Source organism: Bubalus kerabau, chromosome 18 (assembly GCF_029407905.1).
Source record: "Bubalus kerabau isolate K-KA32 ecotype Philippines breed swamp buffalo chromosome 18, PCC_UOA_SB_1v2, whole genome shotgun sequence".
NCBI classification, from domain to species: Eukaryota; Metazoa; Chordata; class Mammalia; order Artiodactyla; family Bovidae; genus Bubalus; species Bubalus kerabau.
The window spans coordinates 37117076-37144684 of NC_073641.1; the positions used below are offsets into that span (position 1 = coordinate 37117076).

Below are 27609 nucleotides of genomic sequence, written 5' to 3' on the forward strand. Positions count from 1 at the left end.
TTTACTAGCATCTATTACATTGGAAGGAATGATGCTGAAGCTGAAACTCCAGTACTTTGGCCATCTCATGCGAAGAGTTGACTCATTGGAAAAGACTCTGATGCTGGGAGGGATTGAGGGCAGAAGGAGAAGGGGACGACAGAGGATCAGATGGGCTGGATGGCATCACCGACTCAATGGAAATGAGTTTGAGTGAACTCCGGGAGTTGGTGATGGACAGGGAGGCCTGGCGTGCTGTGATTCATGGGGTCGCAAAGAGTCGGACACGACTAAGTGACTGAACTGAACTGATTGTTCTTTATGCATATTTAATAAGAAAATGGAAGAAGAGACATCACTTCTACACAAGTTGTTTTGTTTTGTTTTTTGAAACTACAGCTGCTGCTGGCAGAGTTCTTGTAACAGAACGTGCTTTGTCCTTAGTAGAACAAGGAAAGATGCTGAGTATAGCTGGCAGCTTGTTCCAGCAAGAATAAGAGAAAGCACCAGCCTCTCCTCTCCCTCCCCCATATACCTCCTGGCTCCTATCAGGAGGTTCTTGGCCAGCTCTTTCCCAATTTCTCCAGGGTTAGGAAAACCAACTGTATACCTCACACTCTGAGAGCAGACAGGAGGCTTAAAAAGCGCAGATCCTGGCAGCTGTACTTCTCCGTTTCTTCTCAATGAAGCAGTTTTTTGTAATAAAAATGAAAAGTTGAACAAAAGGAAATTACAAGTGCAAATACCACTCCTTCGTCATATAAAAAACTCTTCTTCTAGGTGTGTTTCCCAACCTTTTTCCTGCCATTTCTCCTTTCCTCTTTCTCTTTCCTTGTCTTTTCTCACACTCTCCTTCCTTCCCTCTGGCTCACCAGATCAATGGTTTATATTCCAAAGAGAAAATGAAGAACTGCTCTAGAAATCAAATAATATATAGTGGCTTTGTTCCTGATTGTGATCACCCAATTCTTTGGAAATTGGATATGAAATCTCCGAGGTGGAATATGTTGTATTTGCCAGAAGTGGCAGCCAACCCCAATTTGCAGTTTTTCTCATAATTCTAAATGCTTGCTTCATGCTCAGAGGAAAGTGTTGAAGACAGTGGGTGTGAAAACAGTTTGTAAGCAAGTAGCGAATATACTTAAGCTTCATCAAAAATCACTTCTATTTGTATATTAAGACATTTATAGCATGTTTTTCTCCAAAGTTCCATTAGTGAAAGTACTTTTTATTTCTAGATTAGCAGTAGACTTTAAAGTTATTGTGACTTTAAGGTTAAGGGTCACATATGATGTATAAACATACTATACGATTGTAATATCAGATATCTGTTCTTGGAAGATTATCTAAAAGGCAAAAATGATGACACAGAGGGCACAGCGAGGTGAAGTAAAAATGACGTCGTCCATACAGGAAAGCAGGACACTGAGATTATTTCATTTTTTCAGTTAATCAAAAGTGGACATGGTCATATCACTTCATTTCTCAGAGCCTCAATTTTTTTTCTGCAAAATGAACTAGATGACTTCCTTTGCTTTCACGTAATTCACAGTTTAGTGGGGAAACAGGCAAGAAAACAATTTTAAAAGAGGGGAGGTATAGAATGTTATAGAAAGAAATAGAGATTTAGAGAATTAGGGGCTACACTCTACAAAGGCCTCACGAATAGGATTTCAAATTTTTTTTAAGTATTCCCTTTGTAAAAAATGTAATCCTATTGGACTAAGAGTTAAATGCTGTAATTATAAGGTATTGAGAGGAAATTGAATTTAATGCAGTAACAATTCTAGAATAATATTCTCTTTTTTTAATAAATCCATCTATGGAGTGATGGAATACTATATAATCTGAAAATTGCCTTATGGTAAAATGCTAGAAATAAACAATATCATTGGTTAGAAAACTTTATGGAGTACTGAATCTCACTTGATCCTTATTAGTTTTGTTTTGTTTTTTGCTTTGTTACTACTCATCTATTACAATAAGGAACAATTTTTCTTCCTTTTCACATATAACATCTAATAACTTTTTTTCTAATTAAAAGTACCTGATTTACAATATTAGTTTCAGGTATACAAGTAATTCGATGTTTTTATAAGTTATACTCCATTTAAAGTTATTATAAAATATTGACTATATTCTCAATACTGTACAATATATCCTTATAGCTTATTAATTTTATACATAGTAGTTTGTAATCCTTAAACTCCCATCCCCACCCCAACACTGGTAACCCAGTAGTTTGTTCTCCATATCTGTGTCTCTTTTTGTTTTGTAATATTTATTCGTTTTATTTTTTAGATTCCACATATAAGTGACAACATACAATATTTGTCTCTCTGACTTATTGCACTAAATATAATACCCCGCAGGTCCACTGGTATTGTTGCAAATAGCAAAATCTCGTTCTTCTTTTATGGCTGAATAACATTCCACCGTGTGTGTACACTACGTCTTCTTTATCTACTCATCTGTTGGTGGACATTTAGGTTGTTTTTATATCTTGACAATTGTAAATAACATCCTGATAACTGTTGACTGGAATGTTATTTTTTCTCTCATTTAACTGCTCAATATGTACTTCTTTTCCTGATAGCTAAATAATTAATGTATCAATTAATGTCTACTCTTTTTCTCCTAGCCACAGTCAGAGTGGAAGTGGAGGTAAGCTACACGCTTTTATCAGTTTCTCAAGTCTTTGACGTTCTTGTGTATATTAATGACAAAATGCTCTTGTTTGCAAATAATGAGGAGGATCTTAATGTGGTAGAAAGAACAATAGACTGGGAATCAACAACAGGGAGTCCAGTCCTGGCCACTGAGTGACCCTGAGCAAGTCACTTCTTTCTTCCACGTTATGGGTCATAGGGTGATTCCACTTCCAGTGTGCCCAGGGCAGTCTTGATTTGTGCAGTTGTCTGAGCACAATTTCTAGTAGTATCTCCCTTCCCTTTCAGAAATGTCCCTATTTAGATGATACCTTACATAGTCACCATAGCTATGACTCCTAAAGACTTCTCATTATCCCATCAACAAAATAAGGGTTGCTATTACCTGGCAGTGCTGAAATTATCATCTTAAAAATCTAATTTCAACTTTATTGTACATATATTTACAAAGAAGGTAGTCAGTAAACATTTGTTAAATAAATATTTGTCAAATAGCAAACATAGGATAACAAATCAAGCAAGGGTTTAACTTTTTTAAAATAAAGAAATGAAAAAGTCACCTTCCATTCTTTTCTTTGTCCCAGCTCCCATCAATGCTTAGAGTCACTTTTCATTTGCTTTCCTTTACTTACATCTTGATCAATGCTTTTTTCTGAATCTCTCCTTAGTATTAATTAAGTTTTTCTTATCAACTTTTCCCTTCTTTTTCCACAATAAATTTTAACTCCATCCTCTGTTTAATTTTACTTTTTCTCAGTTATTTCCCCCACTCTGTCACCTCCAGTGCACAGTATTCTATATCATCCCTCATATTATTACAGTTCACTTTTAAGAATTCCTTATAAAATAATGTTAAAAAATTAATTTACCTCTGTGTAAGAGTGGGAAAATAAAGCTATTTTAATTTAAATAATTGATATGAAAATAAGATGCTTTCTACATCTTATTTCTGCATAAGACATTTATTACCAAATTTTGAGTGAGCATTTGTGACCAAATTACAAAATTAACAGATTTTTTCCCCTTAATTCACATGAAGGGATGTTCCCACCTCCCCCAGATGATGATATTTATGATGGGATAGAAGAGGAGGATGCTGCTGATGGGTAAGAATAATCAGCTTAATTGCCTCTTTACAAAGTATTGTATATACTGAAATTGTCACTAGTTTTGATTTCTAGTTAGAATAAAAAGCAGAAAGTAGCATTCCCTGTTACATAACCAAAAATGTTTAATTAACAGCAATGGCAAATGAGGAATTGTAATTATACCACACTTCAAATGAAGTGGTATATTGTTTGGAATATACCACTTGGAACCTTGACAACTATGTCAAAAGGAGTGAAATGGAAAAGGGGTAAGGGTTACAAGTATTCAAACTTTTCCCAATCATTTATTTATCAATCAATACTTCATTTTTGTGACAATCTCTGGAAAGTTTATAGTTGCATGGCTAGCCTTTGGATAATAATCATGTGCTGTGCTGTGCTTGGTCGCTCAGTCGTGTCCAGCTCTTTGGGATCCCATGGACTGTAGCCTGCCAGGCTTCTCTGTCCATGGGGATTCTCCAGGCAAGAATACTGGAGTGGGTTGCCATGCCCTCCTCCAGGGGATCTTCCCAACCCAGGAATTGAACCCAGGTCTCCTGCATCGCAGGTGGATTCTTTACCGTCTGAGCCACCAAGGAAGCCCTTGTTTAATAATCATAGTTGTAATCAATCCAAATAAATTGAGATCATATGTTTATCTGTGGCTGTATGTGGCAATATTGAAAACTTAATCCTTTAGGTGTTTAAACTTTTGAAGTGGTGCATTTTAAAATTTAAATACATATTTTAAAATTTTAATCTAATAACAACTTACTTTTAATCATAGCAAAGCTAAATTGATGTTTAAAACTTTTGACTCAGCTCACTGGTTTAAGAAACAAGGTTTAAGAAATCTACCAAATAGGAGAAAATAACTTGCCTACTATTTACCTAGTCGCAGCAGTATCCAAAGACCATGACTTATAAACTTAATAGCTTCAGCTTGTTGAATACAATAAGTAGCTTACAGCCTGAATGATCAACACAGTATAATTATAAAAAATCTGATCAATGCCTGCATGCTCCAAAGCTCCACGCTACAGGTTGAAGAGAAGAGTAACACCTGGTCCTGGGGGATTTTGAAGATGTTAAAGGGAAAAGATGACAAAAAGAAAAGTATACGAGAGAAACCTAAAGACTCTGAGTCAGACAATGATGAAGGTCCATCGTAAGAGTCAACCAACCACCAAATCCAGTGCACAATAACTACACTAATAATTTCATCAAATGCTACTAATATTTTATAACCGATAACCAAATTCTGACAGTCTTAAGAAATTTTAATGTGTTTTTCCATTAGTCATTCTAGTCTCATTTATTGTGTCACTTTTAAAGTCATGCATTTACATAAAATCATCATATACATCATTTTGTTTTCCATTCAAACATGCACACACACACACACACACACACACCACACACACATGCGTACACTCACCCTCCATTTAGTAGGACCTTTTTTTAAGCTGTAAATCACATCTAAAAGGTCAGAATTCCAACACTACATTTTACTATATAATATTTTATACTGACTATTCAAAATATACATTCTCTTTTAAAAGTTAATTTATAGAAAAAAAAGGACAAAATTTGGAATTTCTTTTCTCTAAGTACAGTATCTAAAGTCTTTGTAACTTTCACAATAATGATATATTAATTCCACTTGAATTACATGTTTGTCCTATATTAAAATTCTTCTAAGTATCTTCAGTTTGTATAAATAAGACTAAAGCATACATTTTATCTTTCTATACAAAAATAATCCTTTAGCATAAGTTCCATGTGTATAAATTTGAAGGACCTTAAGTACACTCAAATTTTCATTGTTTTATATACGCTAATAGACTCACCACATTTTAACAGAAGTCTTTATAAGATGTCAATTACACATAGAATACCTAATTTTAAATCCTTTTGTGAGACACTAAAACAACACTCAATAAACGAGATACTTAAAATTGTAAGTAAACGTAGCAAATCTTCTCTTCATGTATCATTACTCAAATGTAGTCCTCACTTAGAAATAAAAGCAAATTTTTTTTTTGCTCAATAACACACCAGCTAATTCTGATTTTAAATCACTTTTACTAATGACTTCTCACACTTTAGTGTAACTGTGCACCATTCTTCCAGTTACGTGTATATGTGTGTTTAAAGTTCAGAAAGTAATAAAAACAAAGGTCTTTTTCTGTTGCAACTAAAAGTCATCCAATCCTGATTTCAAATCACATCTATTAATAAGTTCTCACTCTCTAGTTTCAGTGGATATTCCTCTCTTATTCACCTTTCTTCTGTTTGGGGATATATATGTACATACTATCAAACAATATTATGTCATACTATGATCTTCATATGACCATACAATATTATGGTCATATGAAGATTCCCGTGACTTTTGTTGTGACTCTACATTTCTATTCTTTGAGTCAAACAAACAGTTTTCGTCCGGAGCTACACTGCAATGACTCCGAAATATTTAGACCATTTCATTTACTCTGGTATGATAATATGCCCAAACTTCATAGAACAAATTCAAAAACATTGGTCCAATGGCTGTGAGAAAAATAAACCACTGGATGTCATGATTCTTGATTTGTTTGGCCAATACCAGAGTTCACAAAAAGTCTTGCTAAATTCCAAATTGATTGACAAAAACTTGGGACTCAGCAGAGAAATGGAGGATGAGAAAGGAATAATACTCAACAGATTAATTAGCCTTTATAAGCCTCAAGGCTGTTACTTATTCATGCCTTTCCTAAATAATTATGTTCTCATTTTCTTTCCAGTTTCCCATCTCCTCCTAAACAAGTGGGTAAGTAATAAAAACTAATTGTGTTAATATATTTTATATCTCACTTCTTGCAGATAGGGTAGCAGAAGCAATTGCTTTAGTCATGCTATCTGAATTAAAGTCCTGACTCTGAAAATAATAAATTGTGTAACTTTGTCAAGTAACTGCACCTGGGATGGTCAGTTTCACAGGTTCTCAACAGTAAAATAGTGGGAAAAGGAAATTTTTAACTTTCAGTGATTTGTTCTTCCAGTCACAGGATCACTATGGAGAAAGGGACGAGTGAGTAGAGATGGGCCCCAACAATCATGGATCCCACCCCAATTTAGTCAGAGTTTGATGTATTAGATTTCTGCAAAAAGATTTCTAAACACATGCCACACTATGTGCAACCAAGATCTTTCTGAATCTAAATTTCTATGATTTTTAAAAAGGTATCATTTATATTGCCTTTGGAAATTTTTCCACTGCTAAATGTAAAATAGTTTTTTCTTTGTACAATTTTGATCATCTTATTTTTTACCCCTGCTGAGACTTAAAGGATTTTTCTTAAATTTTCTTTGAAAAAAATAAAATGTCTTGCAAGAATATTCAGAGGCTTTCAAGTTTATTTTAATTTATAAATAAATTGAAAAAGCAAACCAAACACAATCTATTCTTCCAGACTGTTTATCTGACTTTGTTTTCATCTAACAATTTGAAAATATGTAAGGCTGTAGCTCAAATTGATTAATAACTGATGATGAACTTATATCTTAACTTATAATTTTTAAAAAGTACTCAAGAAACTTAGCTCCACAAAGACTAGGTATGCTGCTGCTGCTGCTAAGTCACTTTAGTCGTGTCCGACTCTGTGTGACCCCATAGACGGCAGCCCACCAGGCTCCCTCGTCCCTGGGATTCTCCAGGCAAGAACACGGGAGTGGGTTGCCATTTCCTTCTCCAATGCATGAAAGTGAAAAGTGAAAGTGAAGTCACTCAGTGTGCCCGACTCTTAGCGACACCATGGACTACAGCCTATGAGGCTCCTCCATCCATGGGATTTTCCAGGCAAGAGTACTGGAGTGGGGTGCCATCGCCTTCTCCAATACTGATTCTCAAAACATTTGGGTATCCCAAGCATCTTTTATTTTCAGGTAGTGCCAGAGGTAATATTACTATAAGGTAAAAGTTAATGAAGAACATATCAGTGAGTAAAAAAGAGTTATAGACAAATCGATAGATATGTAAATAGATACATAGGCAAAGACATAACCATATAAGTAAAATGATAGCTATTATCATAGCACCCCAAAGGTAAGTTTCTTGAGTGCTTTTTAAATATCTTTACCTGCTGCCGATGGCCAGAAATATTGACTTGTTTGTCAGCAATCAACTGATCCTGCCGTTCATCATACTTGTGGATCTTCAAATAATCTCAGTCGCTACTTGAGGGCTTTTCCCTGATAACAGTAGTTATAATCATTGTCACTGTTGTTGCTGAGGGAATTTTAACACATGCATCAAGGAAGAGAAAAATCTTTCCCCTTTAAAGAATAGATGATGCCTCCAGGAGAAATGTACAGAGACCTTGGGGAAAATTATTTTGTTGTCCTCAAAACAACCTTTATATTAAAAATATCACTGAATGCTCATATCAAAATGTCCACTAACAGTGTTTCACCATTTGCTATTCTGTCTTTTGTTAGACATGGGAGATGAAGTTTATGACGATGTGGATGCCTCTGATTTCCCTCCTCCCCCAATAGAGATAAGGTAATTAAAATGCTCTCATTACAGTGAACTAAAGAAAATCAGACAGTTCAAGAACATTCAACTGGATAAAACCCCAATGGGGTGTGTTTGTATTATGTGCCATCCTGTTGGCTCTGTTCTCCTCTCCCTGGTCCCAGCTCTGCCGTCTCTGCCAGGTTTGTGAATGGATGGATAGCCCAGGTCCTCCTCCTCTTTCTCTCTCTCCCTTCCCCCACTTTTCTCCCTTCCCCTCCCCGCTTCTCCAGTGGTCCTTCTGGTCCCCTGGTCATCCTCTGCCCTGTGACTCACCAATGTCTACGTTCATTTATTCTCTCATTCACTGGGAAAATATCTGAAAGCCTGATAGCAGTTGATCTCACTAATTCATCCCCTCCCTTTATTTTTACTTTTCCCCAACATTGTTTGTCTTGAAGACATTGCTTAATTTGTATCTCAAATCCTAACCCACCTGCTTCAAACCTCCTCTGTCCTCCTCAAGAAGATTGTTTTCTTTTTGTGAAAAAAATGAGAGCAAGAATTGTATTTTGAAAGGACTTTTAAAAGTTATATCATACTTTTACAAAAGCATCAGATTCTCAAAGATTCCATTCAAACTAACAACAACAACAAAAGCAGTCAACAGTGAATAGTGATATTCTTTAGTTTCCCTAAGGCTTCAATTTAATTTTAGACAAAAACTGTAAGAAAATCTAAAATCAGTTAATACTAGAGGAGTACCTTTTGAAAATTCTTCTGAAATAGAATGTAGTATGGTAGAATGCTTTCTTGTACTCCAGTGAGTATGTGAGATGATCTGATACACGCTAAAAGCAAGAATACCTTTAACTTTTTCAAGAAAAAAGAAAGATGAATAAAAAGATCTCAGAATTGATCAGTTAAAGGATGAAAGTAACATCAGTGGAATATAATAAGTGGTGTCTTCTGAGCTGTACTGGTAAAAAATGCATGCTGCTGCTGTTGCTGCTGCTGCTAAGTTGCGTCAGTCGTGTCCAACTCTGTGCGACCCCATAGATGGGAGCCCATCAGGCTCCCCCGTCCCTGGGATTCTCCAGGCAAGAACACTGGAGTGGGTTGCCATTTCCTTCTCCAATGCATGAAAGTGAAAAGTGAAAGTGAAGTCACTCAGTCGTGTCCGACTCTTAGCGACCCCATGGACTGCAGCCTACCAGGCTTCTCCATCCATGGGATTCTCCAGGCAAGAGTACTGGAGTGGGGTGCCAAAAAAATGCATGAGTGAACTCTAAGTAAATATTTATTTTTTACCAACATTGTTAAACTAATTTTACGGAACAAGATGCAATGTAAAGATCAAAGAAACTGAGGGGGAAATATGTTGTTATTTATATATGAAGATCAAGTTCTACAGGCAAAACACACCAGAAATGTGAAAGGAGAATCATTCTTTTTTTAGTGCTCCGTGAAAAGAAAATCTAATAGTCTTCCCCATAGGGAAATCACTTCTATCCCTGACAGTTTTAAATGCATTTTTGTGTTTAATATTACTGTAGAAATGCCACCACATTCCACTAAATAGCTCTCTAGGAACCCAGAGTCATCCATTGGCCCTTTTTTTTAAGCAAAATAAGCCCCAGCTGATTCAACATTATGCAATATGGACTATTTTCTTTCCCATTGCTTGTTTTCAGAGTTAAAGACAATTGTGTATTCTCTAAAATAGCATTGCATTTTTAAAAATAAATTTCAATAAATTATCTTTAAAGAGAACTTGTGGGGCCTTTTTAACATTCATGTGTGTTCTGATTGCTCCAGTGTACTTATCTGGGCCAGGGATTCCATCACTGCCCAGGACACCAGCAGACAGAAGATTGTATCGTTTAGGTGCTCAATTGGGTCCGACTCTTTCCTACCCTGTGGACTGTAGCCCACCAGGTTCCTCTGTCCATGGAATTTCCCATGCAAGAATACTGGAATGGGTTGCCATTTCCTTCTCCAAGAGATCTTTCCAACCCAAGGTTGGAATCTGTGTCTCCTGCATTAGCAGGCAGATGTTTTACTACTGAGCCACCAGGGAAGCCTGCAGACAGAAGGCACTGAGGGACAACACAGAACTTAGGGCAGGACAGTGTATACTAATTCACTTCCCAGTGAATAAAATCAATTTTAAGATTGAAAAATTAAGACTCAAATATTTTAAATAGCTCAGTTACAAAGCTTTATCTTAGATAATCAAAACAAAAATTAATATCAGTGTTTAAAACTGTCATTATTCACAAATATTCTGCTTTTTAAAATTCCTTTCTACAGAGATTCACAGCCTTTTCCTAACAACCATATTTAATCCTGGGGAATGGTTCACAACCTTTGTTGCAGATTAAATCACCTGGGAGCTTTTAAAATATGTGTGTCGGTACCTGGACCTCACTCAAACTAATTAATTAGAATTTTTAATTAATTTAATGTAATTAAAATTTCTAGGATTTAGACAAGGGCAGTGGTATCTTTAAAAAACTTCCCAGGTGATCTATTTGTGTCCAGGCTGGAGAATCACTACCTTAGACCAGTTCACTTCTCTTATAGTAATTGACTCTAGTTGGTATCATGAGATACAACCCTGGCTTCATTTTAAGTAGATATAAAAATATTAATATATAGATAAATTTTTAAGCCATGAAAATCAGTCTTTCAAAAAGTGTTCTTTGTGGGGGAATTCCCTCATGGTCTAGTGGTTAAGATTTAGCACTTTCAGTGCTGGGGCACGGATTCAATCCATGGTCAGGGAACTGAGATCCTGCAAGCTGCATGGTGTGGTCAATTTTTTTTTTTAATATTCCTTTTTTAAAAAGTTTTTTCTATGACATTAGCCAAACCACTTGATTATCTAGGAAGGGTTGAAAATATAGGGGATTCAAGAATAGGTTGGATCATCTGAAATTGCTGATATGTAACAATGTAACTATACTTTGGTCATTTTATATTGTTCAACATGATAATCTCAAGCTTCCATTTTAACTCAGCCTGTACTCTCTTGAAGAATATTCTACATTAAGAAAAGTCATCATTTATCACAGTGAATGTACTAGATTTCTAAGAAAAATAATGAATTGAAAATGAAATTTAACAGAAATGTAATGCTATGAATTCTCCATTATACACTATTCTTTTTATGTTTTGAAACTAAATGCTGTTTTATGTATGTTCTGCATCCCAGTCAAGGAGCCAAGACCAAAGCTGAAGAAAAAGACCCTAAGAAGCTAAAAAAGCAAGAAAAAGAAGAAAAAGACTTCAGGAAAAAATTTAAAGTATGTTACATTTAAATATCATACAAAGTTCAAAGCCCTAATGAAAAAACTGATGATTTTCTGTGTAATTATCAATATCACAGTTATCCATCACAACCCCTTTATTTTCTACAAACTTTGTTTTAGATTTAGATTTATTCCTATAAGAAATTAAGAAACTCTTGTACATGCCCAATATACATACTGTGGTAATCATCTAAATTTAGCTGTCCTTTGAAACTCAATAAGAAAGTAAGCTAAAATATTATGATTAAAAATGATGTGATATATATAGAGATATGAAATATTATTCAATCGTGAAAAACAAGAAAATCCTGCCATTTGTGACAATGTGGATGGACCTCAAGAGCATTATGCTAAGTAAATTGTCAGACAAGAGGCAGAGACAAATACTTTATGACATCATTTATATGTAGAATCTAAAAAAACCAAACCCACAGAAACCGAGAGTAAAGTGGTGGTTACCAGAGGTGGAGAGCAGGGGGAGCTGTTTGTCAAAGGGTACAAATGTTCAGTTATAAGATGAATAAGTCTAGGGATCTAATTACAGCATGGTGATTATAGTCAGCATTACTGTATTACATACTTGAAAATTCCTAAGAGAGTACATCTTAAGTGTTCTCACTACAAAGAAGAAATGGTAATTATGTAAAGTGATCGAACCAATAGAATTGAAGTTTTGATTGTAATCATCTTGCAGAAAATGAGGGTGACAAGTCAACGCATGTACATCTTAAATTTTTTAATTTAAAAATAATTATTATATTAGGTTGGTGAGGTTGCAAGTGATTTTTCTCCAAAAAAGTTTTCTTTAATCTTCTTATGTTATCTTTTGAAAAGATAATAAGGAACTAGTTTTTTTAACAAAATTTGAAATTTTGCTGAAATTTTTAACAAAATTTCTTAATAAGTCTGTCAATAAGTAAATTACTTTAATAATACACATCAATCAATAATAAATGTTTTCCCTTATTTTTCTAGTATGATGGTGAAATTAGAGTCCTCTATTCCACCAAAGTTGCACCCTCCTTATCTTCTAAAAAGTGGGGCAACAGAGATCTACAGATAAAGCCTGGAGAATCCCTGGAAGTTATACAAAACACAGATGATACAAAAGTTCTCTGCAGGAATGAAGAAGGAAAATGTAAGTCACTACTTACTCTTCAGAAATATGATGCTCCAGCATTTAACAACTAAACAAGTTTTAGTGATCACTCTAAACTTTTTGCTCCATGCTTTGTAAATTCTGGAAAATTCACATTAAGAAACTGGAGATCTTGCTGGGCTGGAATCACTGTATTTCATTTTAATTTTTTTCATTTCCCACCTGCTATATTTGGCACTGAGTTGCAAAGATAATGCCAAATTAGTGTTTCTGGAAATATGGTCCCACAGACCCCCAGCATCAGAAAACTGCGAATATCACAGTTGCAATACCCTAGCCCAACATTTGACTTGCTAAGTCATGCACTCTGGGGGTCAGACAGAGATTGTAAGTCTTCCCTAGTTTGTTCCTATGTACACTAAAGTGAGAATCACTGTGCTAAAGAATTGAGCGATTCTTGCTCTGGTGTGGTTTTAAAATTATATCTCATATGTCACACCTAGCATTTCCCGTTTTCCTACCTTGCAAATTCACTTGTTTTCATTTCCTATTTGGCACATTTAATATAACCTACTCTTCCAAATAAATACAAGACAGTCCTTTCCTCTCTGACAGCTACTTAAGCTGACAGATGGAAATGTTTTTGTCCAATTTTAAAAGGTAGCTTATTTCATTTAAAGTCCAGGGAGAGTAAGTCAAAATTATGTTGTCCTATATTTAAAACTGAATAGCCAGACTGGCTGTCCCATATCAGCCCAGTAAGTCTGCACGGAAAAGTCTGAGTTCAATTTTAATGACAGGGAGGTGACTCAGGAACAGGAACCAAAATGGATCTTTTAAGAATAAAACACAGTGACTCAAGGGTGGGGAAAATGGATCTAAAATTTTATGGACAAGGTGTGGTTGGCTGTTAAAGGGAAAAATGGAATGTGGGTACAAAGGATAACAGGCAGGGGTATGTAATGTTAAGACTAGAAGGTCACAGGAGATAATTTGAAGACAGAGCTGCAGGAGACAAAGAATACCCCCATTCAATCCAGGATTTGTGAACACACACCCTAAGGAATAGCCTTAAATGCGGATAACTGCATGCTTTAAATGGCTGCCAAAATATTTTTTAAATGCTCGATATTTTTAAATTATTAAAGTTATGATGAATATACCAAATTGAATATTTTCCAGGATGATTATGATAACATGAGGAAATGCTTATGATCCATTAGTAATAGAAATAAGAAGCCTGCTTAATAAAGGATGGGAATTCTTTACAGCCATGTTTTAAAAATATGTAAATGAAACTAAAATGCTAATAATGGCTGATTAAGGTGATGGAGGGGGGTGCTTACCAGGTGATGCTAGAGGTAAAGAACCCACTTGCCAATGCAGGAGACATAAGAGACGCTGGTTCAATCCCTGGGTCAGGAAGATCTCCTGGAGGAGGGCATGGCAACCCACTGCAGTGTTCTTACTTGGAGAATCCCATGGACAGAGGAGCCTGGCAGGCTACAGTTTATAGGGTCACAGCAAGTCGGACAAAACTGAAGGGAATGAGCATCCACACATGCGCAGGGTGATGGGCCTAAGTGATAGTTTTTTTCCCTCTGCTTTTCCAATTATGTCACATTTTTCACAACAGACAATTGTTCTAATGCTTGTTATATGGACCTTTCTCCAGAGAACAAATTTCAGGCTTATTTTGACCTGCTGTCCAGAGATTCCTGTCCTTAACAACAGACCCCATCTAGAGCAATGCTCCTAGACTTAAAAGTACATGCACTTCTCAGAGATCTTGTTAGAAATGTAGACTTTAATTTAGTAGATCTGAGGTGAGGAGTTTCCCCAAGGTCTCACGTAATTCATGCTGCTAGTCCACAGAACAGACTCTGAGTAACAGGATGTAAATGACCTCAGCAACAAGCATGTATAGATACAGATGGGCAGACGTAGATTCAGCATCAAGAACAGAAATTTGGAGCAGACTCCTATCTAGGAATCAACAGACCTTAAACAGGAGAAAAAGCAGCAGCCATTCAGGGATAATTTGTAATCTGCTGTCATTTTTTATTTGGACATCAATCATTCTAAATACTACTATGAATACCAAAGGGCTCCCATCCTCTTAAGAATGTATCATCTGTTAAAAATGAGAAGTGAAAACATTACATGATAAAACCAAGCGTTCCTTGTTACTTTTTTCTTTTTCTTTTTTTCCTGGTGTAGGACCAATGCAGTTTGCAGTTCCCAAGCTCACAAATAACTAATTCAATTCTTTGGTGGTTTGGGGTTCATCTCAAACAGAATGAAAATCATCTTATTATATCTTGTGTACTAGTTGTTTTTTATTTAAAAACTTTCTTTGGCCTGGACTTTGTCTTAGTTTGGCCTCCCCAGCTGGAAGGTGAGTCTGGGAAACTCCCATCAGCAAGTGGCAGAGTAGACTGGGAAGAGAAGGCAGCTAACAAAACCTTGTTATCAAAAAGATGCATCACTTGGGTAGGTGCAGCTTGCACGCTCAGTTGCTTCAGTCGTGTCCTACTCTTTGCGACCCTGTAGACTGTAGCCTGCCAGGCTCCTCTGTCCATGAGATTCTCCCAGCAAGAATACTGAAGTGGGTTGCCATGCCCTCCTCCAGGGGATCTTCCTGGCCCAGGGATTGAACCCACATCTCTTATTTCTGCATTGGCAGGCTCAAGCAGCAGTGTTATCCCATCCGGTGGGAAACAAATAGGGGTATTTATACATCAACTCCTGGCCATCAGGAATTGAAGCCTACCCCTGGACATGTGACCAGTCATTCAGGACACTGAGAAAGCAGACAAGGAAAGTTCTGGAAGCCAGAAAAAAAAAAGTCATCAGTAAATAAATAGAAAATGCAATTACTATCAGTTGCAAGTTGAACCACAAATCCCTGAAATCATGAGGGTGAAAGTATATGAGAGGGCCATCAAAAGCATCTTCAATTGCATTATTCCACAATTCAATGATCAGATTTATTTCATTTCCCTTTTATTTCCCCAAATCTCTTATCTTTCTTAATTTTTCCAAAATTGCTCGTTATTCTTTCCCTGAACTGAATCCTTGACGTTTTTAATTTTCTTAATTTCTGATCCATTCCTCAAATATCACTATAGGATTTGGGACAGGTGCTGTGTGGCTTTAACCCTCCCTCACTGAATTATCCCAATAACCTTTCAAAAGATATGTGTCCCTTACCATTACTCTCAGCCATTCCACTCACCACACTGGTACCGAATATTATTTTTTAAAAAACATGAAGTCTTTAGGGTTAGTATATAAAATCCTTTATGGTCTAGCCTTCCCCTCTTCAACTATTTCCCATTTGTAGCTTGTACTTCAGAAATACAGACTACTGACTTGTCATTCCCTGAGTAAATCGTGCTATTTCACCCTTCTATACTATTTTATTCTATTTGGAATGCCCATAAATTATCTATTAAAAACAAACCAGTTGTCATCTAAAATTGGAAGCACACTCACTCCCTCCTCCCTAACACGATTAATCTCTCCCTTGCTCCACCATACCACTACTGTTACTGCTGCAAATGTCCTTACTGCTTTAACAACATATTACTCTTATTAAACTCTGAGTTTGAGAGTAACTTCAACGAAATGTTCTCAACATTGTATTGCCAACACATTCTACACTGCCTGATACCTTGTTTGGGACTCGCTGAATTGAGTATAAGAATTTAGAGACTGCAATTGTTTAACCAGATGAAAATCTGACATACTGACATTTGTGGGAAGAAGTCTGTAGAATAGTTTAACTTGTTTTAAGACACAGGTTCTCTTGTGTGATTCCGTTCACTTATTGTGTATCATTTGAGAAACTCTAAATCTTTCCGTTCATTTTTCTACATGTAATTAGCAGTAATAGCATTTGCAATCCAGCACCATGGTGATCCTAACATTTTCCTTACTTTCTATTCATTTTTAATCTGGCAAAAAAAAAAAAAAAGAGAGAGAGAGAGAGAAAACCATAGTTTACTTAAACATAATTTGTAATGATAGAAATCCAAGGCTAAAGCATGAACAGTAATCCCTTCTCACTGTGGGGTAGAGCACAAGCCACTTTTACTGGCATTAGCACATTTGAAAAAGTCTCAGCCACAGACTTGTAGAAGAGCATATTGTAGAGGCATTGAGATCTTAGATATATATTTGATAGCACATTCCCAAATGTTTAGAATTTCTTGATAATATTTGTGCATTTTCCTCAAGTCAATGTCTCATAAACTGTGAGTTTTCCCACCTCCTGTCACCAGAGAAAATTTTCCTACAAAAATGTGTGGAATGAGACATGAAGTATTTGTGGTCAAAATGTTCTCCATTTCCTTTGGGCATCAAAGGAAGGGGAATTTTAAAGGTACTTTGAATGTCCCCAATCCAATTGATCATTTCTTTGCTTCGGTAATTTTGTTTTCCATTTTAAAACAACACATGCTAACTGAAGAAAAAATTTTTTATTCAGAAATTTAATAATTCATCTGATTTGAAACCCTAAAACTAAGTAGAGAGAGAAAAAGAGAGGAAACACTAGGATAATAATTTATATTTAGTATTATATACTGCATTTCATTTTTAATTTCTATTCCACTATGAACATTTTCTCTTGAAATTGGACATTGTTTCACTTGCCTGGGTAAAAGTATGCAATGTGACTTTATTGTTTTTAAACTGCATGAGGCCAAATTGAGTACATTTAACTTTATTTCTGGGCTTGCTTACAACAAATGAAATGATAAGGAAATAATACAATTCATCATTTTTACTGAGTAAAAAATTTGAAAATATTAGAACAATGATCTCTTTCATTTTATTCCAAAGACGGCTTTGCATATCCTTGGTAATTTTATATTCACAATGCCTTTCGGAAAGGTCAATCATTAGTTCTAGGACACATCTGCCCTGTACCAAGTAAACGTTAGGGGAAGAAATTAACGGGCGTGTATAGGGGGTGGGTGTGACTTCCTTAACTAGCTCTGCTGCTGCTGCTAAGTCGCTTCAGTCGTGTCCGACTCTCTGCGACCCCATAGACAGCAGCCCATCAGGCTCCCCCGTCCCTGGGATTCTCCAGGCAAGAACACTGGAGTGGGTTGCCATTTCCTTCTCCAATGCATGAAAGTGAAAAGTGAAAGTGAAGTCGCTCAGTCGTGTCCGACTCTTAGCGACCTCATGGACTGCAGCCCACCAGGCTCCTCCGTCCATGGGATTTTCCAGGCAAGAGTACTGGAGTGGGTTGCCATTGCCCTCTCTGTAACTAGCTCTACCCCACCACATATTTCAAAGCATTTGTTTCAAGCCACTGTGTTCTATGTTCTGCTCTATGAATGTGAAGTTTCCAAATAATAATCTCATATGATATATGAGACTCCCTGGTGTGCCAGTGTCCATCATATTATAGAACTAACTAAACACAGCAGCTCCTCTGCATGTTTCAGAACTACGGTGAGTTTTCCTGTTTATTTCATTTGTTTGTATTTTTCATTAATGTTCCCTATGATGGTTGTACGTGGAACATGTGAGCAAAGAGAACATTTTCTACTGCAAACAAAAATTTGTTTCTAGGAACTATAATGGAGAGATTGTATAAAAATTCATGGTAAGACACTTGTTTTGACACTGTCGGGAATCATGCTTCTAATATAATGAAGTTTTAGCAGAGATTTTTAAAGGTACTAGACAGCAAAACCTACGCTGTATTAAAAGTTGTTCACCCTGTAGAAATGCTATTTAATGTTGATTTTATAGCTAACGAGCCCCAAATGATCACATCATTTCAGGGAACTAAAATAGAGCCGCACAGGACCAACCCTGCTCCAACCCCTTAATATGTTTGCTCTCAAATAATGTTCCCAATCATTGATGTTTGTGTTTCTAACAACTACAAAAACAGCAACAACATTAGTGCTTTCCTCAAAAAGAAATGTGGTTAGAACTCTTGAACAGACAAGATACAGGAGGAAATGTAATAGAGGTTTGAGAAGCTAAGAAAATATATTTTTTATAATTAATTTTGTGAGATTAGGTAATTAAACTGTATTATGAGTTATTAACTTTGATCACTGAAAGGACTCTTTTACACCTAATTACAGATAGTGTTTTATCCATGTTGACACAATTTTAGCATAATTGAGTTTTTTAAAAAATAGATGTTCTATAGTGGTGGTGGTGTAGTCGCTAAGTCATGTCTGACTCTTGCAACCCCATGGACTGTAGCCTGCCAGGCTCCTCTAGCACTGGAAAATAAAAACCTTTAATTTCCAAAATGAGGATTATATTCTTTATTTTGGATTTAGTTTCTTTTGACTTTCTAAATATTTTTTACAAATGACAACAAATATATTTGATGCCAGAATAATTCCAATCTATGGCAATATTTTATTTCTTATATATTTCTCTAATTGTCTACATTCTAATTTTAGTTCAGATACTTTACAAAGCCCAGACAACTAACAAAGAGATTGACTTCATCATGACTTCATCACTGAAGGCTTCAGTCGTTATTTTTAAATTATTAATTTAAATATGAATATCATGGGAACACTTAACTTGTATTGTTTTATTTTCCAATTTGTTTTAAGAGAAAATTAAAAATGAAAACATAACCATCAATTTTAACTAACGAAAAAATAAAGTTTATGACTCTTACTGTCTGTAGAAATGGTTCACACTTTATGCTAGCCCTAAACACAGGTACAGGTAAAGACAGATTTCCACTATTGGAACCCTGATACAAAATCTGCAGTTTGTTCTAAAAGTCTGTTATTTGCAGAGTTTCTCTTTTGAGAGACACACAGAGAATTGAATTTGTTAAAGATGAGCTTATCCCCCTTTAAAAATCATGCTAAATGGATGATGTCCAACCTTAAATTTTTTTAAGTTTGTTAATGTGAAACGAAAGAACTGTGGAATCAAAGGCAACCCAAGGATCATAGATATTAATTTTAGATGACCTTTATATTAACTTTTCCACATCTGCCATAATTGAAATAAAATGGAAGATATAACGTGGTCTAATTTTTTCATATTCCAAAAAAAATATTACTTTAGTCTGTTTTTATCATTTTGACACATGCTTCATTACCTCTATGCTACAGCAATTCAAAGATAACTTTGATTCTTTATTTTCCAAATATGACTCTTATAAAATAAGATAAAAAATTGGATTAAAATATTTATCAAAAAGTGGTGAATCCTTTGACAGAATATTTGGTGGAGTATTTTTACCCTGGAATATTTCAAGGGAAAGTTTGTTTCCTTAAATTTTAATGCACAATTTCAGTTATATGATTCTAACTTAAAATTTTTGCATGTTAAGTCAGTGGCAATATGATATTAATATGTCTAAGTAAGTTTATTAGCATTGGTATTAATTTTCGTTTATGAACTTCCTGCTTTGTCATTTTTTACACATTTACTCTGATTTAGAACCTAAAACCAGATCTGAGGTGGAGCAAAACCAATAAATTGACTCAGTGAAAGAAATTATTTAGATGGTGATTGGCAAAACTATAAACGGTACTAATGGCAAGCATGCAATAGTGACGAGGTGCTAACACAAAACTAACAGCTATAAAGGTTAGTAAATTAATTAGATGTCAGCAGACGCTTTCTTGTGAAAAATAGTCCATATTTTTTCTTAGGAGTATTTTGCTCAAGAGGGGCAAAAATAAAGTGGAAAAAAATAATTTGCTTTCCTGTATAAAATGTCTATTTTCTATTTAACAGAGGAATCACTGGAATCTCTGATATCTGTTCTTCTGATAATTATTTGTTCCATGAAAGATGAAAATACAAACATTGACATTCTGTCAAGTGGCAAAAGCAATAGTGGAAGATCTTTCACACTGATTATAAGAGAGCTGTTTTGAAACTTTTTCGAATGCACACTCCCCCAAGTAACCACTAGATTGTGGATCTGAAAGGGGAGTAGAATATAATTTTGACTGTTCAGTTTAAAAAAAAAAATTGAAAAGTTAAGTCTTAGACCTGGAGATATTTAAAATCCCTACCCATGACCTGGCTTCCCTTGTGGTTCAGCTGATAAAAGAATCCACCTGCAATGCAGGAGGCCCTGGTTTGGTTCCTGGGTTGGGAAGATCCAACCCAGAGGAGGGCATGCAACCCACTCCAGTATTCTTGCATGAAGAACCCCCATGGACAGAGGAGCCTGGCAGGCTACAGTCCGTGGGGTCTCCAAGAGTCAGACATGACTGAATGACTAAGCACACACCCCCGTGACCTACTCTTGTAACTAGAGAAATTATGCTTAATAAAGTCTTAAAATTGTGCCACATGGGCAACACCTTGAAGAAATAGATTAAACTGTGAAAGAAGCTTGGGCTACAACATACAGTAGCTTAGAAAAGAAAATATTGGTTTTTAATTTAAGGGAGAAGGAGGAAATATTGTAAATGGTGAAAAACAGGAGAGAGAAAAAAGAGAAAAGTGGACACATAAAAATGAGTCATATTGAGATAGATATAATTATTCAATATATTATATGATATTCTTTTAATTATTAAATTCTATTTCAATTTCTTTAAAAATAGCAGAGAGTTTTCAAGTTTATATTGTTAATAAAATATATTTTCTTTTTCTTTCTTAGATGGTTATGTCCTTCGGAGCTACTTGGTGGACAAGTAAGCCTATTTTCTCCTCCTACTATACTTTCAAAAAGAATGATATTCTTTTCTTTAGGAAGGATTCCTAATATCATTTAAATAACATAATCTACTAAACTATCATAAATAAATTTTAAAACAATACTCTATACTAATGTCAATATGGTAGTATCCGTAATGAAGTTAGTTTTAAGTGTCACTCTTTTAAATCTAAAAGAGGAGCCCTTCTCATTCATGAGTATACCATTGCTGGTTTTATACATTCATTGGAGACAGACATGGCAAACATTGGATACAGGTCAAAATTGCTAGCACTTTCATTAATACTTTGCTTTTCACTAGCTATTAACGTAGCTAGTGAAATGTAGGGACTTCCCTGGCGGTCCAGTGGTTAAGATTTCACCTTCCGATGCAGGGGGTATCGGTTTGATCCCTGATCAGGGAGCTAAGATTCCACATGCCTCACAGCCAAAAAAAAAAAAAAAAAACCATAAAAAAACAAAACAAAACAAAAATGCAGTTGATTGGATTGATCAGAGATCAATAGCTTCTGCAGAGTAGGTACAAATATCACCTGCTAACAGCTTATAGTTTGGCTCCTAACTGAGGGCTTTTGTTTATTCATGCCATGCATCATAGAATATTAAGTTGCCTTTTTTGGAAGCATGCCAAAAAGAAAAGATAGCGGTCAATGATTCTCCTATTTTTATGAATAGGACATTGTCACGGTCTGGTACTAGAGCTAACAGAGGCACACTCCCCTCTCCCTCCCCCCACCAATGTTATAAGATTCTGTTCCAAGTAAACCAGTGTAAGAAATGAGCTCCATTACCACAGTAGGTCATACACCAATCCGGAGATTTACAGAATTCGGAATAATTAAGAAATCAAGGAGGATTCACAAACTGTATCCATAAACAACCTGACACCATCAGAAAGAGACAAGTGAAGGTTAAGTGCTCTGTCAGCAAACTAGGAAAGAATCAAGAGAAAAATAATCATAACGCTTTTGTTTTCTTCAGAGCATTAATCACAGTAGTAGGCATTGGACTTCTCAATGGGCTTTACTCTACGAAAGATACAAATTTCAAGGAGAGAATGTGTGACATGATGGGACCACATCTTCATCAGTGACTATTACAGGATGATTTAGAGAGAATTCAGAAAGTGTACTCTCAAGTAATTATTGCTTTACCATCTATTGAGGTGAACAGTTAATAAATGTTTATTGAATGAACGGTAGAAAAAATCTGTCCTCTTTGCATTTGTATCAAATTTCCATTAGCCAAATCCTTCCTCAATCTCAGAAAAAGGATTCAAACAGAAGACAGAGGGAACTCACGGCATCTGCCATGGTTAGCAGCAATTTGAAAAGCCTGCTGCTTCTAAATGCACAAAGGTAGTACAGGAACCAAGAGTAGGTCTGGACTAAGTGACAAACCCACCTCACATTTCTGCACTTCAAAACCGTGTCCTCCATTTCAAGGTTCTATTAATATTTATAATTCTATTTTAATTACTTGCATGCCATTGTCTCCTCCATTACCTTATAAGCTTCTAGAAACAAAGGCTATGTCTTATAAATCTCCTGGTACATAGGAGGGACTCAGTGTGTGTGTGGAATAGAATATGTCACAAAGATTCAGGATCAGATAAAACCTAAAATGTGTAAAAGTCACAAACTATTATTAGGGATGCTGCCTATAACCACAAACATTTTTTTTAATTATGTAGCATAAGAATCACCTATGAACCATATCCTGGCTGCTAATTTTGTAACCAATACTTATATATTTTTTAATTAATATTTACAAGTTATAATTAGAAACATTGTAAAAATGATACACCCATTTCCTATGCCAAATATTTTTGTATTTCTTTCAACACTTGAAGTTCACATGAAAGTAGTATACATCTGAATTAACAAACATAAAGAATTCATCAGAGTTTTCGATGAGGGCCCCCAATAGAGTACTGTGCTTTGATTTTTCAGTTTGTTCGGTTCAACAAACATTTCTTAACCAAGGACAGATATATGCTAGGCTTATAGTTCAACTGAAAGATGAATAAGGCATGGTCTGTGTTCTTGGGGCATGTTTTCACTATTCTGTATGTCTATGATATGGAATAAGTTTGTGTGTGTGCATGTGTGTGTAAGAATGAAACAGAAGATTAGATTAAGTCAATAAAAGGAGATGCAGATGTATATGAAATTTCTTCCCATCTATAAATGTATAACACATAATACTCATCATCATAATACTTCTCATCCTTAAATGCCTTGTATCACATGAAATAATGTTATTAAACTTTTAACCTAATGTTACTTTAATATTAAGAAGATTATTTCATTAAAGTAAAATTTATTTTCTACTTAACAGTGATGGAGAGATTTATGATGATATTGCTGATGGTAAGTCTCATGTGGCACCCACCACAGGGAAGAATGGTGAATTTACTGTTCTTACAAATACTGGAAATAGCTTACTGGATTAATAAGAGCCTTCCAATCTGATCAGAATTTGAATTATCTGAAAATGTTAGGAAATGTAAATACCTTGGTATAATTTTTAAAAATTTATTTTTGTAAATGACTGGAAATCAAGAGAAAAATCTCTTCTTTATTTCCTTTGAAAAATAAAAGAATAAAATATTTAGTGAATTTTTCATTAGACCATGAATCTTAATAAGGATTGCTTTTACCCACAAGAAATATTTGTGCTTGGACAGTAAATAGGTACATATTTCATAACATGTATTACTCATTAGTATTATCTAAGCATTGAACACTTCTAAATTACGATCTAAAAATTTAATCTCACCTGAAATGAAGCATAGTGTAATGTTCCTTTTGGTCTCCTTTTAAATGTACGATTCTTACTGATGCCTAATATTTTCAGCCTCATCCAGAATTACTTTTAAAAAGCATATTTAATAAAGTTTCAGATTAAATAATCCTGAGTCTCATTTTGGTAGAGAATAGATTTGTCCAGAAACTTTGTTTGGAAAAGTATACTAGGCAATGAGTGTTAAATAAACATATGGCCTTCCACTTAACTGCTTTTTCATAAAGTGAGCCAATTCTACTTTTTCTTAATCCTAAACCAGGAGAGTATGAATCATTTACAATTTCCAATGTATGAACACTTAGAGAATATGTATTTTGTGTAACTAATTTAAATTTGTTTCCTTCTTTCAGGTTGCATCTATGACAATGACTAGCTCTCAGTTTTGGTCCTTCTGCTACGTTTATTTGACATCAATGTGAAGTCTGGGTTTTAACTGGCTTGTCTTACCGAGTATCGTAGAAAATGAATGCACAAAGCTACTTAGTACTTTTGTCAAAAAATTCCACTTCCTTTCATACATCTTGAAATTTTGGCCTTGGAAAGCGATAGCTCTGCCTAATCAACGTCTTAGAAGACTGTATTTATGAGATGTGAGAAATGTTAAAAACCCAGTTCTGCCTCAGCTACCATGAAGGCACTTCTTTGAGTCCATCAATAGACAACTCTTCCTAAAAAAATCATTTGAGAAGAAATGACTGTGTTGTCTAAAGAAATATGAAGAAAAACAAAAAATATAAGGAAGGAAATTTTTAGACTTTTCCTAAGAGGGAAAACTATTGTTTGTACTTCTGATGATCATATCTTATATTCTCCATTCAAATTACCAACCTTTAAAAGGCAGGGCTGTCTCCTCTCTTATTGGTGGGTTAAATGTTTTTAAAAACGATAGTAGTAGTGGAACTTTTGTATAAAGTTTGTCTCTATTTGTTAATTGTGAATATGTTTTAATTATTTGATGAGAAGGTATGCAATTCCTATACATACCTAAGATTAAAACGGTGGAAGAGTCTAAAATGTTTTCTTTTTGTAGAACTGTATGCTAACAGTATAATTCTGTTTATAGTTCTATTGTAACTAGAGTGGATATGAATGAAGACTATCCTAAAATTATGAAGAATGAAGTTTGAAAGTAACTAGCCTTTAATGTACCTCTTTGCTATGAAGGCTCTTTTAAAGGTTTTTGTTTTTCTATTACCTCCATGGAAAAAACTTTAAACCACTTTACTGGAAAGTTAGCCAACAGAGGGGATACAAATTAATAAATCTTAGCGTTTGGGCTGGGGTGTTTCATATCAGTACATACTCAACCAAAGACAACCCCAAAACAAAATGTGAATCATTTGGGTTCCAAATGCTAAGAACACTAAACATGACACAAACTGAAGAGACCTAAAACCCAAGAAAAAAGTATATTAGGAAACTTTTTCAACTTCAACCCACTCCAGTATTCCTGCCTAGAAAATCCCATAGACAGAGGAGCCTGGCAGGCTCCAGCCCATGGGGTCACAAAAGAGTCAGGCAGGACTTAGTGACTAAACAAACAAAAAATGAATTGAGCAAATCCTAACGCTGGCTCTGCTATTAATGAACCTTGATGTGATATTGGATAAATTATTAATCCTCCTATTAATAGTTATCTCATTTGCAAATTTCAAGATTGGACTAAGTTAGTTTTTCCCAATGTTTTCACTATCAGTTAACTTCTATAATCCTCCTCTGCCCTAGCCCTGTGCTTTAGAAGCTTTTCCTGACTTTTAAAACTCAGTGATGAAATAATGATTAATGTATTACCCATGTTTTAATATTGCAAAGGCCCACCCATTGGAGAGTCTGAAGAGTGGCCCCTCTGAATTGAAATAATTCCAAGTAATTGTAAAGGAATTCAAAGTCTTCATATGGGTTAAGTGGGGTTTCTATTAGGCACTTTGAAATGTAAAAATAGATCATCAACTATTATCGTTCCATGTATACATTCTGGGAGTCTGAGGCCCCCAGATTAGAAGACACTGATCTTAAAAGACCCCTTCAAATTATGAAATATTTTGATGTCTAATTTTTGATAGGGAGAGACAGTATTTGCTCATGTGATGAATTTACTTTAAAACCAGATAAAATTACATCATCCAAATGTGGTTTTTGTTTGTTAAATCAGGTAACAACTATACAGAATACACTGACAGAATGTTTCCAGTAATTTTTTCTTCTGATTGAGAATAGTATAAACTCAAGACAATGTCAGTTTTAAAAATGCTAAATTATATCAAGAGAATCGTTTAGAATTTTGGTTCATATACAAAGAAACAGATACATGCCTGTGAAACATTTATGTAATAGGTAATTGCCTTAATATAAAGGAAATATCTGAAGTATTAATTTTAATATACTAAATATTATTTCTGTTTTGGTTTTACATAAGGAATTTTGTCATGTGAGAAGAGTGACAAATAAATAATACCTTCACAGATAACTTTGCCTCCTGCTTATCGAGACATCAAGGCTAGCAGGCTTTCTGTCCCATAACTTGATCCCATATCTGTATAAGACTGTGTTTGAGCCCATTCTTTCCTCTTTTGGCTTCGGCCTCAGAGGATGGGATACCTCGGGTTCAAACCAAACCTTCCACCACTGATGTCCCTGATAGCCGCCTCCTGTTTTGTGATAGAAATTGAGATAACCAAGTGCAAATGCTTCAAATATCCTACAAGGTGAAGCCTTGGTCCATATCCAGACACTAACCCAGAAAATAAGATGTCACCACTCAGAGTCAAAGCCACAACCTGTTATCTCATGTTTTCCTGCCTTCTCTGGAGTCTTCTTCTTTCACAATTATTTCATTCTCAACCTCCCTGTCTCACTTCTTCCCCATCCCTTTTTCCCTCCTACATTTCCTCTTTTCTATCTTTTTCTCCCATTATGCAAATTCCCTCCTTTAGGCTTACAAACATACCCAAGTCTTTCCTGCTTGAAAAACAGGAAATCTTGCCTACCATCCAAATACCCCTCTACCTACAGTCTGTTCTATCTTCTTTTCCTCACCTTGTTGTCTTTTAATGGTATGGTATATATGGAATTCCCTGGTGGTCTAGTGGTTAGGTCTCCATGCTTGGGGCCTGGGTTCTGTCCCTGGTCAAGGAAGAAAGACCCTCACATGAGATATGGCCCCCCCCACAAAAGTAGTGTATGTGTGGGAGCCAGGAAAATGTGCCTCATGGACCTTAAATCACAGACAGCTTAATTAACCAAAGGCCCCAGTCCTGCCAATGCCAGCCTTCCGACAGACTGCTCCTATGTACCCAGCAATTGAGTGTGGCAGGCCTGTTCCTGAAAGATACAAAACCTCCCAGCAGCCTGGCTAACCCTTCCTTACCATCATAGCACTCTGAGATGCTTTGCCCCAGCCATCTCTTCCTCCTCCCTTTCTGGGTTCAGACTTGCCTTGCTCCCTGTTGATTCCTCCAGCCTTCC

The 27609-nt window shown here is 35.5% G+C and overlaps 1 protein-coding gene across 3 annotated transcripts in view; it reads left to right on the forward strand.

Moving 5' to 3' along the window:
- The window catches only part of FYB1 (FYN binding protein 1), a 99666-nt gene extending 73073 nt beyond the window's left edge, over positions 1 to 26593 (forward strand). Inside the window, exons 9-18 of one of the 3 annotated variants that reach the window (XM_055554739.1) lie at positions 2621 to 2643; positions 3688 to 3754; positions 4767 to 4904; positions 6523 to 6548; positions 8216 to 8282; positions 11452 to 11542; positions 12524 to 12686; positions 21280 to 21313; positions 23677 to 23708; positions 24495 to 26593. In XM_055554739.1, coding sequence (XP_055410714.1) covers positions 2621 to 2643; positions 3688 to 3754; positions 4767 to 4904; positions 6523 to 6548; positions 8216 to 8282; positions 11452 to 11542; positions 12524 to 12686; positions 21280 to 21313; positions 23677 to 23708; positions 24495 to 24517 — 664 coding nt within the window. In that variant the 3' untranslated portion in view covers positions 24518 to 26593. The remainder of the gene's footprint in view (positions 1 to 2620; positions 2644 to 3687; positions 3755 to 4766; positions 4905 to 6522; positions 6549 to 8215; positions 8283 to 11451; positions 11543 to 12523; positions 12687 to 21279; positions 21314 to 23676; positions 23709 to 24494) is intronic. The other 2 variants (XM_055554737.1, XM_055554738.1) reach the window with 2 other exon arrangements.
- The last annotated feature ends 1016 nt before the right edge of the window (positions 26594 to 27609 follow it).